Source organism: Etheostoma cragini, chromosome 2 (genome assembly GCF_013103735.1).
Source record: "Etheostoma cragini isolate CJK2018 chromosome 2, CSU_Ecrag_1.0, whole genome shotgun sequence".
NCBI classification, from domain to species: Eukaryota; Metazoa; Chordata; class Actinopteri; order Perciformes; family Percidae; genus Etheostoma; species Etheostoma cragini.
This window is the reverse complement of record NC_048408.1, coordinates 25,374,994-25,394,133: the sequence shown is the minus strand read 5'-3', so window position 1 is coordinate 25,394,133 and position 19,140 is coordinate 25,374,994. Positions and strand designations below refer to the sequence as shown.

General features: G+C 39.3%; 1 protein-coding gene and 1 long non-coding RNA gene across 5 annotated transcripts in view; one reads left to right on the top strand and one right to left on the bottom strand.

The window, feature by feature from the left end:
• The window catches only part of mad1l1 (mitotic arrest deficient 1 like 1), a 61,834-nt gene that overhangs the window by 28,704 nt on the left and 13,990 nt on the right, over positions 1 to 19,140 (bottom strand). For all 4 annotated transcript variants that reach the window (XM_034891637.1, XM_034891627.1, XM_034891612.1 and 1 more), the window contains exons 12-16: positions 17,307 to 17,447; positions 16,729 to 16,785; positions 15,531 to 15,622; positions 15,239 to 15,329; positions 1,542 to 1,773 (exon numbers count right to left, since the gene is read on the bottom strand). In XM_034891637.1, coding sequence (XP_034747528.1) covers positions 1,542 to 1,773; positions 15,239 to 15,329; positions 15,531 to 15,622; positions 16,729 to 16,785; positions 17,307 to 17,447 — 613 coding nt within the window. The remainder of the gene's footprint in view (positions 1 to 1,541; positions 1,774 to 15,238; positions 15,330 to 15,530; positions 15,623 to 16,728; positions 16,786 to 17,306; positions 17,448 to 19,140) is intronic.
• The window catches only part of LOC117956627, a 15,618-nt gene continuing 4,776 nt past the window's right edge, over positions 8,299 to 19,140 (top strand). Inside the window, exons 1-2 of the long non-coding RNA XR_004659324.1 lie at positions 8,299 to 8,437; positions 17,565 to 17,568. This is a non-coding gene — a long non-coding RNA (uncharacterized LOC117956627). The remainder of the gene's footprint in view (positions 8,438 to 17,564; positions 17,569 to 19,140) is intronic.

Here is a 19,140-nt window from a genome sequence, read left to right as displayed (position 1 = left end):
GAACCGTAGGGTCACTGGTTCAAGTCCCCGTACGGATCAAAAAGTAGAGAGTGTGGATTGGTGGTTGGAGAGATGCCACTTTACCTCCTGGGCAATGCCAGGTGCTGTTGAGCAAGGCACCGTACCCCCCCACCCGCTCAGGGCGCTGGTTTGGCTGGCAGCCCACTCACTCTGACATCTCTCCATTAGTCCACGTATAGATCCTGAGCGTGTGTGTGTGTGTAGTTCAGGACTATGTCTAAAAAAACTAACAAAAGTGTGGACACAGAGTGGGAATTGTAATGTCCCCATAGGGGATCAATAAACTGATTTTTTTAAAAGTGTTCCAACTGACTAATAGTATGATACTATTCTCATAACAAAGTCTCAAAACCCACAATACACAACAACAAGAATACAACAAGAAGGGTTTTTGTTAAGCACTTTGATTTGAAAAATACAACTTTCAAAGATTATTTTAGATCTGTAATTTCTTAATTGCACATCCAAATTTTGTGATGAGGGTGTAAGGGTCAATAACGAACAATAGTTATGAAAGAACAGTTTCTTTTTTAAGTCTGTGCTGATTGCAAAGACATGAAATGTATTCAGTTTATCTTTGATACTTGTCCAGACATCTCATTGCTTTGACACTGGTCTGAAGATAAGAGCACGTATCAAAAAGTAGGTCTGTATTCTCTGCTAGAGGGTAAATTAAACATAACGGTAGGAAACTCAATTATTACTTCAGGAGAAAAACGGGTCAGAAGCAGACCGCCTAAATTAAAGACAGGGGAAAATGACAGAAGAAAAGACAAGAGTGAAATGAAGCCTAACAAAGGATAAAGTGGTTGGAAGTTGTAAAGGGAGAAGTGACAAGAGGAGTGTTAGGTGAGCGAGAGACAGAGGAAGAGTGAATATTAGAGAGGGAGAGCAGAGCCCTGTGGTCCTCAGTTGACAAATTAGCCAACAGACTTCCAGCGCTGAACTGCCCTGAACTCCAATTAAATATTTAACCCTGTCATAACTACACCTTTCCCATCAAACTGCCTGTCATAAGACTCACACTAGAAGGACAAAGGCCAGCAAAGCAATTCCATTCTTCCTTTGGTTTAAGATGCAGCCAATAGAGGGCATACGTGAACAGTTTCTTTCATTTATTAGTTTTCATTAGTCCAAAAAGAGATCAGGACCTGAACAAATGTCAAAAGTGTGCAGTGTGGAAAGTAGTACAAGACTAATTTGCCTCTTCAATGTTGACTACAACAGTCTATTTACCCACATTTACCTTAATAACCTTGGTAAGTAATCAATAAGGTAAATAACTACGTAATTAAAGCTCAAGCCTTTTATGTACATGTACTTACTGTGTTCTACATCAATGTTATTTCTGTTGGTCAAGATTTATTTCTCCTACAACCTTTGCTGTGTTCCTTGTCTCACCACTTTATGGTAACGGAAATGTGATAAGAAAATAGACAAAGTAAAGTGCCAAACCCTGTTTCATCGAAGAGTCAATTCAGTACAAGTGTGTAAATGTGTGTCTGCGTTGTTGATCTTACCCAGCACCTCCTTTGATGGCGGAAAACCAAGGCCAAGGCTGGGGGCGTGCATACTTGATTCGTCTTGTGAATGGCCCATGGCACCTCCATCCTGCAATGAGCGCACAAGTTCCCTCAGACGTGTCACTTCCTCCTGAAGAGCCTCAACATCCTGCTGCCGCTGTTGCTTGGCAACAGAGGTAGGGTTCATTTTGAAGTGGAGAACTCGGGTTTTGACGGGATCATAGTCTCCCTGAGACAGAAAGGTAAAGATCAGTTCTTCATGCCCAACTATCAACTTCCTTTCTGTTAAAAACATTGTTTAATCCAAAAGCAAATAATTGACTGACTGTAGGTGACATCTTCAGATGTCTTTTGTCCAACAAACAGTCCAAAACACAAAGATATTAAATAGCAAAAATACAAAGACTCAAATGGCCACATTGGAGAAGATGGAACCAGAGAGCAGTTGAATGGTTTGTTTGGAAATATAATTTAAGTTATTGATTATTAAAGCAGTTGCAGCTTATGAATTATGTTGATACATTTATCATTAGTAGTTTGTATTGGCTGTAATTCACCAAACTAGATCAGTCTTTGTTCAGCTGTCATTGTGCTCAGAGTGACTTTATTTGGAAGTATGCAGGTCATGTAGTCAATTGAGGTCTGTCTGATCTTTGATTGAATCAAAAAGAACAAAGGGGTAAAACATATCAATATCTAGAGTCTCTCCCCATTCTTCCCACATGCACGTTTTTCCCTTATTGATCAGGTAAACAGCTTTTTAAGTTCTCACAAATAATAACAGGCTTTCAGAATATGCATCCTGCTAAACAGAACACCAGATACGGTCGCACAAGAAATAATATTATGCACTTGCACATTTCTGTGAAGTGTGTGTGTTGAAAATAGACATGGCAAAAAAGCCTTAACAGACTTTCAGAATCAAAAGGCCAGGAATTTCATAAAAACCATCAGCAGTGTGTGCTGACTTTGATTCAGAGGAATAAATATGGAGGCGATGAGTGGTACGTGTATGCAGAAAAGTGCTTCATATTACTCACCCGGTCCCCATTTAATCTCAAATTACTTTTCATATTGTCTACTGAAGTGCGGCTCAAAAAGGTTTTGGATGTATTAAATGGCCGTGTCTCCATTCTCTTTGCTTACCACTGCTTTTAGACAGTAAAAGAGATTGCTTTTTTTAACGTTTTTAAAACATTATTTAAAGTGCTTCAAATTGCTTTAGGAGCAAGTCTGACCTTTCTTGGTTATGTGACAAAACAGCATCTAAATTCCCAGAAAAATTGGCAAAAGAAAATGTATTAGATGTATGGTATGAATTGGTGCGCACTTCCATCCACTACTGTTAAGTGAACATAACCAAGCATCAACGTAAAGAGCTGGTGGCACTAATTCTCCAGTCAGAGCGCCAGTCACACCTCAACTGGTGAAAAACCATTTAATAAATAAAGGTACTTCATTGTCACACACACACATATCTGTAGCAAAATGCATTCTCTGCATTTAACCCAGCCCTCAAGGGAGCAGTGGGCAACCATTTACTGGGGACCACCTCCAGATCTGGAGAACCTAGTGCACCCAGAGGAAACCCACACAAACGTGGGGAGAACATACAAACTCCACACAGAAAGGCTCAGAACGGCCTGGATTCAAACCTAGAACCTTCTTGCTTTGATGCCACAGCACTAACCAGTGGGCCACCATGCTGCCACTTTGCAAAACAATATGGAAAATAAAATGTTTCTTTGTTTGTAATAATAATATAAGGAGCGTTACCGTCTCACCAATCGCTCACGGACTGCTGCCAAACTAATTGTTGTTCTGTTTAACCTGCAATGACAGTAAAGCTTCCATCTATTGTTCAATACAGATCTTCATTTTTTTTTTCATTTGCTGCAACTTGTTGTCTCCTTAGCGGAGTGGAAGCGTGAGTGACAATAACTTTTTTTTTTGTTCCAAATTCATGTACATACACATTTCGTGTATAAAAAGTTGGTTAGATGAAGAAAAAAAAAGAGGATTTAGACTTTCACATGACATAGCATCAATTTAATAAATCACTTTGCATAATTATCCGATCCAATTAATGGTGGCGCCAACATAGCATGGACGACGCAGGTCTGCTTGTGTAGGAGACCGGGCATTCAAACAAGTGACTTCATTTCCAACTTTTATCTAAAGATATTCATTTTCTGTGTAACCTTTGACTGTTCTGCTTTACCTAGCCTGCCAAAATCCTCTCTACAGAGGCTACAGGAGCCTACAGTGAAGACATTAGCATCAGACTGCCTATCTCCTTTATTTCCCAGAGTGCTAATCTTTGCCCTCAGCAGAGAGCAGTGGGAACCACAGCAGCATAATACCCTGTACTGGTTTGCAGCAAATGCAAGTATTTATTAAATGTCATGTTGTGTAATGTCTAATCGTAAAAGCACATCATATTGAGGTACATTTATACTTGCATAAATAACATAAATATGTAGGCTATTTAAATAGTATAGTGAATGTTTTATAAACACTTAATTTGCTGAAACTAAATTGTTGGCAACAGAAGAGTTGACATTTCGCATATATCTATTTTGTGATATTATCGTTATCTAGGTATGAAAATACCTATTTTTTAGGTTTTGGCATTGCCCTAGATGGATGTTTGAGAGAAAAAGAAAAAACACAAAATAAGAAGCTAAAGCAAAAATGTCGTTACCTGAAACTTGATTTCCTTCTGTGTTTTGCTTTGTTTTCTTTTGACTCTTTAATGCCTGGGTAAATGAGGAGTCTATCTAAGCTTAATGCCAATATAAGGATACAAACAAAACAAGAGGACACAGAACATTCACACAGACCAATCTAAGCTCCTGATTACTGGCTAAATTAGATTTTATATTCCCCCAAGTGATGGTTGTCAAATAAACTACAGGCGTGTGGAAGAGCAAGAGGCAGACAAGGAGAAAAGGGCTATGAAGAAGATGGGAAACAGTGAAGGACATAGAAAAAAACAGGATAGAAACAAAGAGGGTTGGGTTATCATTGCCTGCAGTGTAAGGGGAAAATGACTTTTACGCTTATAAATAACGCTTTGTATAATTTAAAAGGAACAGAGGGATTGAGCTTTCCAAAAAAAGGAACAGAGAATATGTGTATTTATATCTAAACATTTTCAACTGGACTGCACACACGTCACAGCCAGATATATTTAAGGCTTATTTTCTTCCTGCGCAAATCTTTTGAAGTTCTGTATATGGAGGGTTTATTTAAGGATGCCTATCTATGCGTGTTGTAATGAACAGCAAGAAAAATGGATGAGACAGATACGTAGATTAGAGCCATAAACCTAGCGCAAAAAAAGGAGAAAGGTCCTCAAAACACAGCCAACAGCAACGTGCTGTCAAAAAGCGAAAAAAATAATTCAATCACACTTCCTTAAAATTAGGCCAAGCTAAAGAAAATTAGAATGATTTGGCCATGGCATTCATATTTTAGTTTTTGAATGCCTGGTCCGGGCCGAGGGGCAAAGTTTTAATTGACTGCTTGACAGAAAAAACAAAGGAAATGTATTTCTCTTTCAAAGTAAGCCAAGAATCAGCGTAATCCTTTTTTAATTGGTTGAACTCTCCTTATATCTAACTAAAGGGAGAAACTGGGGAAAAAAGGTCATCTTCTTCCATTTTACCTTCTGTGCAGAAAAAGAGACTACAACAGACAAGAAAGTAATCAAGTGATTAGGGCCATCCACTGAAATAAGAAACATGAAATTTTAAAAATCAGTTAGGGATGATCATACATCAATTAGATAAAAGGTATCTTTACCTTTCACTGCACATGCAAGTCTGCATTTCAGAAAAAAGGGAAAGTGGTTTATGAATTATGATTTAATTCACTGCAGCAAAGTAAAAAAAAAATTGCCTGAGTTTTAAAGTGGATGTAAACAAACTGCTTAATATTACAGTTGGCCTACTTTGTGTGTGTGTGTGTATGTGTGTGTGTGTGTGTGTGTGTGTGTGTTTACATGCATATGTACAGCCTACTCTTCCACACATTTACAGTGCAGCAAGGTGGAGTGCCATCCTAAGTGCCCAAGGCTACATATTTCTTATTCATAGAACAACAATAACACATCTAATAACAGGGAGAAGAGCCTGTTATAAAAAAAAATATGAAAGAGCAAGAGGCAGGGGGAGAGAGCAAAAGACCAGAAGATCAGGAGCATGAGAAAGAAAGGGAGTGGAGGCATAGAAAGAGTAAGAGGGGCAGACAGTAGAGGAGGAAAAGGGGGACCAAAGGCCAGAGAACAACGTCATGTTTGACAAAGCTAAACAAACCGCTCTGAAGCATCCACTTATATACTAAATACAGCATTGACCACAGGGGACCCATGAGTCACTGATGGAAAAGGTGACACACTAAAGGTAAGTGATTGTGCATGAGTGTGAGAGCAGAGGGGTACTATCAAAAACTAATAAGTACACAAACCCTTGAACCACATGAACTGATAAAGTGAGGTTGAATGGAGAGACAGAAGAGACAGTGGAGAAGCAAACCTCTTTCACTCACGTCACATCAAAAACACATGGGAGTTCCTGACTTCAGACAGAATCAAAGAAAAGGATTCTGGTTCCTCTGGATGCAAAGAGCTCACTAACAACAATTTAAGAACCAATCAAAACTACTGGACCCAAGGTCTGTTGATCATCCAGAGTAATCGTCCGGTATCCAGGGACAATGTTTCAGAAATACAGGTAACTGTTGAGGGATTTTCCTTTATGCCATCTAGAAATGTGTTACAAAGAAAGCGTTTGTGAGAACCAGTAACGTGTACATTTGTTACTCTCTTAACGGACATATAAAGCTCTCCCCTTATTCCTTTTCATGCCAGTTATGGCCTTTTCTTTTGTCGAGCAGTAAGGTTTGGCAAAGATACAGGCTGCTAACTATTACTAAGAATTCTGTCATCAAACCCAGATGCAATGTATGGTTGTATTTAGGGATTACATTAACATAAAGATAAAAAAGTTGTTATGTTGTAAATGTACCTCATTTGCATTGTGGTAGTGACAGAAATCTGGGATGTATCCATCATGTAGATGCACTTCCCTTCAAAATCACTGCAATAGTCGAGAATGATTTATTATTTCCAATTAAACATATTTATGTCATCTTTTAAAAATGACTTTTTTTTATATAGCAATATATATATATCGCAGGGAAAAAACTATCGCAATGTTAGTTTTTTTCCATTATCGTGCAGGCCTAATGCATAAACATATAGGTTACATTCCAATGGTTTTTCCTACATGGGTAAAATTTGACGATGGCCGGCTAGCTGTAGCACCAATGATGGAATAGAGTCTCTAAAACAAGTCCCTGGTAGAAGGTAGACATAAGTCAATTGCGGCCTGAAAGCTCAAATTGGAGTTAAGAGTAGGGGTAGATGCATCCACCATGCACTGTGAAAGATTTGTATGGCTTATCCCTGTAAGGCTATGTCCTGGACACAAATATCTGGAATCCTTCAAATCATTAGTTCAAGATCCCAGTAGAGTTCTCTTGTAAATAAACAGTTAAAAGTTATATTTACATTCAGCGTAACTCACCCAAACAGATGTGTATTTATTTCCTTATAAAACATTTGCAAAGCAGATTTTGTATTTTTCATTTGCTTCCATGCCTGCTTACTAGCTTGCAGCGGTCTTCTTCACTGTCTTTGTTGGCGTATTGCGGCATGTTTTAAAGCAACAAGATGGTGGGAATTAGTGGAATAGCGTAACACCATCACCCGAGAACGCACATGGACAAGATAAACTAAACGAGAATGAACAGCTCAATAGCACAATTAGGTCTAAACTCCATAGAGATTCTTCTTTCTGACTGCAGGTAAAGAGCCCCAAGATCCACAGGTCAGCATGAGTTGGTCATCTTTGGGATAAAAGCAGAATAGGACTGCAAGGACACCTTCAGATTCCCTGGGATAAACTGCATGCTGGCAAGTTGCACTGGCAGAGTATACACATCATTGGCCTAATTGGCTTCTCCATGGTTGGACCTAACCGCGGCAAATGTATCTTCAAAGGAAGCACCCTCATGTCTATGTCTTCAGTTTGTTTTGTAAGGGTCCATAGAGTGAGCGCTAAATCACAAGAAGCAGAAAAAGTTCTGAGACTGATTAAGCCTCTTTGTATTTCACAAAAGAAAACAAGCTGATGCTGGACTGCTGTTATTCAAGACAAAATGATGAAGGCAAGACGTAATGAAAGCCTCCTTTGTAGGCCAACTGGGAAATAGTTCCAGCTGAAAGATCTTGATCAAAGGTGAAGCTGAAGAGCTTTTTGGACCATAAAGATTTAGCATCAGTATCTGTGGTAGGCTCTGTGACCTAAGCCTTTGGTAGTTTATTGGTCCCTCCAGGATTTTGCGATGTCACGATCACGCCAAATCACGCAAATTCCACCAATCACTGCAACTTTGGTGCGCCCAGCAACTGTAACCAATCACCGCAACTTTTCCAAAAGTTTGACCAATAACCACATTTTCCCACAACTTCAACCAATTCCAGCCGTCCCACGTGCCAAACTTTGTATCAGTATGTGACTCAAAGCCAATGACTAAGCGGGAGTGAGAGTGGGTTGACGTCACACATAAGTCGGCAGATTCATTTCCTTGTTCCGGATATGAAGACGAGACGTGTGTCACTCAAATATCTCACATCTATCAAGAAAATGTACAGTGAAAGACCGTCCTGCCTACCTGCCCGCTTTCGTTCTCCTGCAACTTCATTGCAACAAACGTACAAAAAACACCGCAACTTTTATCGCAATTTTGTACAAAAGCTCCCGCAACAGCAGGCATTTTGGGCCGCAGCAACCTCAAAAAAAGGCTGCGAAATCCTGGAGGGACTGGTTTATAGGTAAAGCAAGGGTAGTTTAAGGTTGTGGGGAGTTCGCATGAAGGCACAGAGCGGCAGAATCTTCCAATAAGTACTGCAGAGCTGCAAGGTCTCTCCCCTTCCTTCTTAATTAAACACATTTGCAAGATTTAGACAAAGTACAGCGCCAAAACTGCCCTCTGGAATAACTACAGTGTGCAATATAAAATCCTCTCTCTCATCGACAGGTTAGTCACGTTGAACCATCTCACCTGTATGAACTAAGTGTGAGTGACCTTTCTTGTGTCTTTTTGCTGGTAATTGGATTCCCAGCTGCTGTGCCAGCACTGGACAGATGGGTATTCTCGGTTTTATCAAAGAAATATTTATCTGTATATAATAAGATCTGGCTGCAATTCACATGTTGTTTTGAGAAACTTTTCCTATTTGATTTTCTTTTGGAAGTCTTGAAATAGAAGGAAAAAAAAATACTTTTACATACTAAGTATTTTAAATCCAATATGTCATTACTGACATTTCTCCCTCAAATTGCATCCTACTCTAAAGGGGGAATAGGTACTCCTTTCAGACATCTCAAATCACTTTACTGATTTATTGGAGATGAACAGAGCTGTGCCGCCATCAACTCTTTGGCTCAAAAGTCAGAAGGTGGTTATCAATTGTATAGAGAAATGATTTCTTTCTTCCTACTGCACCAATGCACACAACTCCCTACATGCCGGACCTGTGATTGTGATGGAAAGATACAATATCTGGTGGGAAAGAATCTCAGTAAGCAGCGTACATTTATAACACAAGCTTCAAAACCATAAAAAGAAGGTTCTCAAAGATTTACACAAGTTCAAATTTAAAACCTGATTAAAGAGACAGCTCCCTCCGGCCCGCCAATTGTTGCTGCCATCCTTATCATCATCAATCTGAGCTTAACTGTTAACATTATGCAACAGCCTCATTAATTTCAGGATTTGGCTGTCTTAAAGGACATTGGTAAATAGCACTGTATTTGATATTGTCATTAAAATGTCTGTGTCTTTAACACTACTGTACTTAATTGTCTCCGTGAAATATAGTTGGAAGGGACAAGGTTGCCCAAAGGAAATTTGGTTTATAAAAGTGGTAATTGTTCATGTCCCAAAGGCTGTTTGAGGAGGCTCAGATTTTATTTTCCCTGCTAGCAGGAGTGTCATCTGCAATTACCTGGTCTGTCCATCTGTTAAACATTAAGAACAAAATATCTAACAACAAAGCAAAATATCTTGAGTACTACTTGCCCAGTGCTATAAAACCCCATGCTCAGGATATATTTGTAGCCCCACTACTAGGGAGGAAAAAGCCAAAACAACACAGGCTCAAGGGATTGCTTGCAGGTCCTAAACATTTAGTCATATTTATGCTTGATTTCCACTTTGATTTAACCTTTAAATAGCAGCAGGGGCACGACTTAATACCTACTAAAAAAAACTTACCTAGACTACAAGCATGCCATAGTCAAAACAAACTAGCAATAGTTTTTTCACCTAGTACTATGTCTCTTTCAATCTGCCAAGTAATGTCAAAACATAATGTTGCCGTGGCTAAGTATTATACAATTTGGCATGGCCATGTAAGCACATGTACAACAGAGAGACTACGTTGATGCAACCTCTTGCAACGCCACAATTATCTCTGTCTAGACACTGGCATGACAGCAAGAGCAAAAAAACTAAGTAGAGCAGTTTTAAGTCTACTATTAATGCATCCACATTCTGCAGTGCAAGACCATTTCTTTTATGGGCTCAATTTAAAAAAGCTAAAGTTCTGCTGTACCTGTTGAAGCCATGATGATGTTGATGTCATTCACATCCCATGTGCTCACTAGAACAATGATTTCTCACCAGAAAGAAAACAGGGTCTAAACCACAGAGGTGCTTCGTGAATTAAGACTCAACACACCTGGAGGAGAGCAGAACAGGCCTTAAATTATTGTTCTTCATAATAAGACTAAATGTTGACTGCAGATTCTTTGTGATGAAATTTTGAGTAAATATTCTTAAACCAACCTTCAAAATTTAATGCAACAATCATCAGCACATTTTCTTCAAATCTACCGTTTTAGCCTACAAAGCAAAGAATGTCAAGTTTAATGTTGTTCCTCTCTGTCGCCAAACTGGTAGCACCTATAACCAATTCATATAGCCTCTACATTTGCTATTCTGGACAACCGCGTAGGTGGTGAAAAAAATATCTGGAGAGCAGGACGTTTGGTGTTTACGTTTCTGTCATCATCAATAATGAATGTTTGGAATAAATAGAGAATCCAGTAGTTCTGAAAATAAAAAGATGAGAGCTTTGCAGTTTCGCGCCTTCCCATACAGTACATACATACCATATACTTAAAGCTGACACTTCCCTCCCTTCTAAAAGGAGAGAACGCATTAGTTGGCATGACCAACAGCAGCAACCATGCATTAGAAGACAAAGAAAACATCTGCTCAAAGAAACATAGAATTAAAAACAAAAATAGGTCAAAATCCTGACATTTTAGATTTTGCATTGAACCAGAGAGGAAAACAGGCTAATGACAAAGAAGTACCCAAAATACATAGGTTTTATTGTGCAACTTTAAAAATTAGAAGGTTTACAAAACACATTCAAATTTCCAATGTATTCATCCAGATGGGTTAGTGTTTCCAAAGCATAGTATGCTTAATAAGACAAGTAGAGTATTAGAGATGCACTAGCAGCAGTTTTGCTCAGCAAGGAGGCCTACTTTTTTTGTCCTTCACCAGCAACTACACGCATATGCCCAACATTCTCTCTTTTTAAACCTGTTAAGGAGAAAGACATCTCTAAAAATTGTTTTAAGCTTCTATGATGACAGGCATCTCCTAACCAGTATATATAAACAAGAGAATAATCCCATTTAGTATTTGTTTGGATTATTTAAAAACATGTCAAAACGAACAGGAGGGGAAATTATCTCATGTTGCAAGTCACAGCTTGCAAGTCTGGCCCAAAGCTCATATCAGGCTTTAGCTACTATGACCATGCCAACATCAGCGAGTCAACCTACTGAAGTGCAAATGGTTTGTGGTACTGATAACCAAGAAAGCGCGAGAGCATGCATTTCACCCAACTGGCAAAGAGAAAACTTGCTGCCTTAAAATGAAATTAGCGCTGCCTGTGATGACAGTTTTATCTTAGCTTCATCACGCACAACTCACACCAGCAGTATTTTATTTTTCACCTATTGTACATTTTACAATACATATATACTTAAAATAGTGAGGTATGAAAATCTAAGTATCTCAGGAGTGCCTCTTGACAGATTACTGGTGGGGATGACTGAGCACATGTCCATGAAAAGCACTCTCATAGCACCGGTAATCTTAGTGGTTGACAGTCACACTACTCCGTATGATCTTAATATAAAGGAAATGATGGATTAGGCTACAAGAATCTGATGTGCAAGTTGCAGCCTAGTCTCATGGCAGTTCGTGAAATGGTCATGTTATTTAATCTATTGATTCGTGTACAGGTCACGTTAATGTCACTATTTTTGAGTGTTTTTTTTACAAATGTTGAAGTAATGTATTTCAATAGGAAGCCATTGTGTTCATTCAAGAAGGCAGAATCGCAACGCAGCCCTTCCAACTCCAGAGTTATCCTTCTCGTCCAGATCAAAACTACCGCGTCTTTAACTTACTAGTAGTCCTTTTGGTGCCTTATTCCTGTTTTGTCTGGTAAATTTAGCTAAATGTACAGACAGCTAAAAGCGAAAGAGGGGGCACCGGTAAAGCTAAGAGAGGTGTAGCTAAAGTTAAAAGTGGCTGCTGTTCTGACTCGGGTGCCTAGGTCTGTTTCCCGACGGTTCAGTAAACTGCTGTTAGCGTCCCTAGCACCGGAGTTAAGTGCTGACCAGGATGGTTGTTAGCTGGCTGGGGGCTGACTGCGGATGTGTCCCCGGGCTGGGGATGTAATGATAGTGAATGGTTGCTAGCTGGCTGGGGGCTGACTGTGGAATGGATGTGTCCGCAGACCGGGGCTGTTGTCAGCTCTCATTCCGACTGAAGCATCACAGCACCAGGAGACTGAGGCAGAAGACAGGGTTGCGCTAGCTTGCAAAATTACCATTAGATAAGTCGTCTATCTATTCATTTAAACATACTGTAAAAACCATCCTAAAGCTCTGTTTGAGACTATTAATAACATTGTTTCCCCTGCTGAATGTATTGTGTATTCAAAAGTTGACTGCAAACACTTTCTGTCTCATTTTGTGGACAAGGTTAGAGCTGTCCTGGCGAGCATTGTACCATCAGCAAACTCACATATAACGATTCTTTAGAGACTTTCAATACTGGACTCCTTCTCCCCCATTTCCCTGAACGATATAAAGCTTGTGGGCTCGATGAAACCCTCCCAAAGCCCGGTTGATATTGTACCCACATCTTTGCTTTTAAAAACCGTACATCTACTTGGCCATTGTTTGGTTTCAATTTTAAATGTATCTCTTCTACCTTGAAAAAGAACAATCTAGATGCAGCTTTGTTTAAAAACTACACGCCTAATTCTAAATTGCCTTTTATTTAGAAAATTCTAGAAAAGGTTACTGCGAACCAGCTCAATAATGTTTTTATCATAATATCTTTGATAAGTGTCAGTCTGGCTTTTGTAAAAAACATTCAACTGAGACTACGCTCCTTAATGATATTTAGAATGCTGCTGATGGGGGTAAATGTTCTGTGCTGGTCCTACTAGATCTCAGTGCAGCGTTTGATACTGTTGATCACTGCATTTTGATTGATGGACTGAAAACAACTGTAGGCATTAATGGATCAGCTCTGGATTGTTTTTCTTCCTATCTTTCAGACAGGAGTTTTGCTGTGTCCATATTTATCTTTTATTCCTGATAGGCTAGACAAACTGTCCTTGCTGTACACTTGTTTAGCCTCCATTAACAAATGGATGGCTGACAATTTTTTGCAATTAAATTCAGATAAAACTGAGGTGCTGATTTTTGCCCCAGACAGCATTACCCCTAAGATTAGGCAGGCCATTGGGGCTTTATCACTTTCGGATTGTAATGTGCGAAATCTGGGTGTCATTTTTGACAAATAGTTTTTGACTGTTTTAACATTTCATGTGAAATCTGTGGTTGGTTCCTGTTTTTTTCCATCTCAGGAACATTGCTAAGATCAGATCTGTGGTCTCTAAAAAAAAAGTGATGGAGATGCTTGTTCATGCTTTGATTTCTTCATGTTTGGAATATTGCAGTGCACTGTACACTTATTTAAACAAACCATCCTTGGACAAATTGCAAGTTGTACAGAATGCAGCAGCAAGACTTTTGTCTAAGACCAGCAGGAGATCGCACATTACTTGCATATTGCTTAAGGCTCTTCATTGGCTACCAATAGGTTTTAGAGTGCATTTTAAAATTGTATTCACTACTTATAGAGCCTTGCATGCTCAAGCTCCCGCTTACATTCAGGATCTATTGCACGCCCACATTTCTGGTTGCTCTCTGAGGTCTTCAGGCCAAGACCTTTTAACTGTCCCCATAACACGTTTTAAAACCAGAGGTGATCGTGACTTTTCAGTGGTGGCGGCAAGGCTCTGGAACTCTCTCCCTTTAGCTTTGGATTCTTTGGAAACTTAAAAAAAAAAAAAACACCTGAAAACATACTTATCTTACTTAACCAATGAATTTGTGGGGTAGCTAGCCCAGATTTATTAACCGTGGTCAAAACAATCATCCTAAAAATAAATGAGCGTTGAACGGTGTCGTAATCTTACGTTACCCACCAAGAACTACATTAGCTACTTGCCAACCAGCATCTTTACAGTAGGCAACAAAGCATTTTTCCTCTTTGTTCCCCCAACAACTTGAAAGCGGATTTGTTACCATTATTCTTATGTCTCATTCCAACGAGTTAATGAACCACTGAAGTGATTTTGGAAACATTATTTTAAGGTACAATAGAATCATTGGTGATGGATTGATCAACATTGAAGTCAATCAACATCAATAAATAAGGTATCTGTTGTATTACTGGGTTGCAAACTGAGGTGTAATCAATGACAATTTGTCGCCGCCATCTCACACACACACACACACACACACACACACACACACACACACACACACACACACACACACACACACACACACACACACACACACACACACACAAAAGTGGTCATGCTTGAGAACACGTGGATTCCATTCACCCAACGGCTAAATGGAACCAATACGCTTGCCTTCACACATTTCATTAAATTGCCCTGGTAGGCTTAGTTTGGCACAGTATGAGTCAGGGGGGTTAGAGGACCTGACTGAAATGAAACACACACACAGCCAATTTAAAAAGAGAAGGGATTGGGTATAACTGAGGGAGATAGTTAAGTAACTTTGCAAGACGAAAGTAGATGGATTAGATCCACACAGTCATGCATGTGTGTATGAGTGATGTTAAGGTGGCTACCAAACAGGTTTCATTTAATTTCAGCCAGTTTCATTCCCAGCTAACAATAGGGAAGGTCTTCATTTATTTTGCTGATATATAAATATATATATACAGTATCTCTTCTAATGCCTTTTCCCAATAAAGGAGGGTTCGTAATCAACCACAGGTTTAACAACTTTTCCATTGGACGCTGGTGGAATCATAATGGACTAACAAAAAAACTGTCAGATATGGGAAGCGTTTGTGTGACTCAATCTGCAATGTCATATGGGTGAGGCCGCTGCCTTTGGGGTTATTAAATTGGTTCCTTTGTGCCAGACGAGTAAATCCATCACAGAAAACTGTTGCAGGGAAGTCTTGGTGCCTACCTGTAGTTTGTGTCTCTCCAGTCTCATCTCCAGAATGTTGTTCTGCTCCTCCAGACGCTGCCGCTCCGCCTCTAAATCTTCAATTTTCTGTCTGAAAAATGCATGCACACACATTCACTGACTTGTTTATTAATATGAAAAATGTGCACACTGTTGACTCAATAGGATAATCCTGGAGGTATAGCTCTGCTCACAGACATGTTAATCCAGCCTTGTTATAGGCATGACTCTTAACGTCTCAGGTTTTGAATTGGTATTTGGTCGTATGTGTGCGTGTGCGTGTGTGAAATACCTGAGTATGCTGACCTCTTCTCTGTTCACTGAAGAGTTGCAGTCAGCAGCAGAGGCCTGGTGCTTCTTTAGAGACTCCAGCTCCAGCTCCACCTGGGACAGACAAAGAAGAAAATGGGCCTGGTGCACTAACATCAGACCACCTTTGGCCGTGTGCCTGGCAGAAACCTTTTGCATGGATCCTGAAGACTCTGTTCTAGTGTGCTGTTATCTTTATACACTGTTAGTCCACTGACTGAATTGATTTCCATTTCACAATTTATCAAACTTCCCCCCCCAGTACTGTACTCAGTCTGTGTCATAGTTTCTCTTCGATCTTGCTCTCCTCTCTGCAAATCCCTCATGTCCATTTGCACACCCATTTTCCTCCTTTTATGAGCATCTGTCTGTCTCTGAGCTCATCCTCACCCCCAGTCTTCCCAAGACAGAGAAGTAATTACTGCTATACCAGACAGGTGGATTTCACGCGCCAATACTCATTGCCATGGCTATGTTGATGTCTCCTTGGCAACAAGGACCCATGAAAAGGGATAAGAAGACACAAAGACAGTGTCACAGAGTGTGTAAGAGAGTTTAGGTCACACCTGCCAACTATCTGCTTTATCTCAGTTTTATTTTGTATTTTTAAGCAGTATACTTTTTTTACTTTTCTGTTATTTCCATATCCCTCAATAAAGAAAAGTACATATACAGTAGAAAACTTAACAGATAAAGTGTCCCTTTTAATCCGAATGTGAGATCGAGAAATTAGTTATTGAGGGCAACCTGGCACCTAATTATTTCAAGTTACAATTTAAAAAAGAACAATGTTCCAATACATGTAGTAGGCTTCTTGCCAGGATGAAAGAGAAAGTAGACGGTACTCATCGCAAGAAAACAAATGTACTTGAACCATAAATAGAAATTAAAATGGTAAATAGGATTGTCCCTTTGAATAGGTTTACAGGAACAACTTCATTATCCAGCACACTGGAAAAATGCATGTTAGTAGTGAGCATGTTAGTCACAGAGGCATTAGAGCATCTTTGACTCACAGAAAGGCCAAGTACACCTGCCGGGATTACAGCCATGACTAAAAAGATATCTTAGACAGTTTTTAGTGCAAGTGGCTGAGGTTAAAATTACCAATCATGAAGTACTAAATCGGATTTATGATAGCTAATATATAATAATTTAAGAAAATGTGTGTGTGCACTTACTTTTTGCAGCTGCATTTTCAGAGTCCCTGTCTCTTCCTGTGCTTTGGTCAACTGTCCCTGAAACAAAGGACAGAACAAATAGAAAAAGGTTGCCAACAGAATAGAAAAAAGGGCTTCCTGTCCTTATTCTACTGATTTATACAGAATTGACAGAAACAGAGGATGTAAGCTGACCAGAGGCGGGGGTGACCATATATTATCCAAAGTGTAAATTTCATTCCATTTTGAAACACTCAACACACTCTCTAGGCTTCTCATATTTTGTTCCAGTGATGCTCACAATGCCCCTGTGTACAACAACAGCAGTTTTATCAGTTTTCAGTGCAGATTTCTGTCAATGTTTCAACTAAGCAAAAGTACTGAGCCTGTAGACAAGGAGCAGTCGAGCATCACACATTTACAGTGCCTTTAGCTGTGAGCAAAGTGTCACAGAACGACATGCATATTAAATCGGCCGGCAGCTTAGAGCATAATTTAGTGCTTCATATCCAAATTTGTTTTGAAAACAGACTATGAAAGCTAACTATAAATTCAAATGTTGTATTTGTGTATGTTTGTGCACAAGCCTGCACACCCACCTCCATCTCTGCATTGTGGTTCTGTGTCTTCTGCAAAATGTCCTCTGCCTCTTTGAGCCGTTTGCTGAGTTGAGGAGTGTACTCAGAAGGTGCCAGCTCGCTGTCATAGGACTCTAGTATGGCACGCATTCCGTCACGCTCCTGAAACACACAGACATTAACATAGCACTCCAAAATGGAAATCCTGCTGTAGACTTAGCACCTTTCCATGTAGCCGAGGAAGAAGAAAGTCATGACTTTACAGCGTTTTGCTGTCAGATATGTGATGTTTGTGTGCATCGGAGTGAATAAACCGAGAATATCAAAGCTCTTTAATGTTTTTAGGATTTGTCTCTGTTACTTTTGCATGACTGTTTGGTGTTTTACTATGACAGGCAAATGCTTTTGTGAATGAGGAACAAAGTATGAGGCAGCTGCGCCTTTCTCATCCAAGCTGTGACAAGAGAAGCTTAGGGTTATGGTCACACTCCATCATTCTTCTCATGTAATAATCAAATCAAAGAAAAATTTCTTTGTAGATAACTAATATATAAAAAAATAACAAAAAAAACATAATCCGAGACAGAGAAATGTCTTTGCAAATGAAGCATATAATAGTATGCTGCCTCATCTCCCTTATCTGAGATGTCATAATTTAAAAATGTACTGGTATAAAAGACGTGTTCTCAACATCGTACTCTGTCCAGTAAATCAACCCGCCAAGCAGTTGCTTCTCAGAAGAGATAGGATAAAAACATGCTCAAGTCAACGTCTTCACAAGTGTCACTCAGGCTGACACGCCATCTACAAATAGCTCACGAGTTTCTGTCAGTGTGTAGGCTTGACGTTTGAGAGCGTAAGTTCATTTTCATACACAAAATCACCCATGTCTTGGTATGGTTTCCAAAAAACACAATAAAAAATGTATAGAAAGATGGGTCAGCCATCTACAGCAAGCATTTGAAAAATAAGACTAACAGAAAAGGAATATGAGTGTGGGTGATGGGTCAAGAGGAAAGTAAATAGACGTTGACAGACATGGAAGACAAACAAACAGCAAGGGCCCTAGTCTGTTTTCATGTCCATGATTGAAAAGATAAACTGACAATTTCATGTCAGAACAGAAGTTATGCTCTACTTTCAACATATTTTCAATTGACTGGGATATTTGAAGAGACCGAAGAAGTAAATACTGTGTATAGATAAAATGCTACAAGTGGATGAAAAATTGAATATTATTTGTTGTTTACCAATGCTGTCAACTACCGTAGTCAATGTTTATTATCGTATGAATCACCAATTACGGCTGCACAATTATGGCCGAAATGATAATCACGATTATTCTGATCAATATTGTGATCACGATTATTATCACGATTATTTGTTGATTTTAACCAAACAACTTTTATTGTCACATAGGGTATTTATAACTGCTTTCACATCTATATTATGCTATATTCTTATGTTGAAGTTGTATGTTGTATAGACATACAGCTGCAACACATGTAAATGAAAATTAGCTATCTGAAATAAATAGCGTAGGATATATTTTCTTTTTTAAATGTATCTCTGAGAAAGCTTTACTTTTTTTCAACAATAACTGATTAAAAGAGCTAGGGAGAGATAATGAGAGCGATGGACGTACTGTGTATGCTATTAACAGAGTGACGGTTGACTTGTTATGAATGGGTCCAGAACGGGTCGAATGGAGGGTCAGCAGAGTTACACACGTAGTGTGTATGAAATGTCTGTATCATCACAGGCCATGGGTCTATCTATGGCAAGATGGCGCTGTGTCGTGCGGCAGCCTGTTGCAGCAGCTCCTGATTGCATTCGTGTTTTGTGTGTTTTTAGT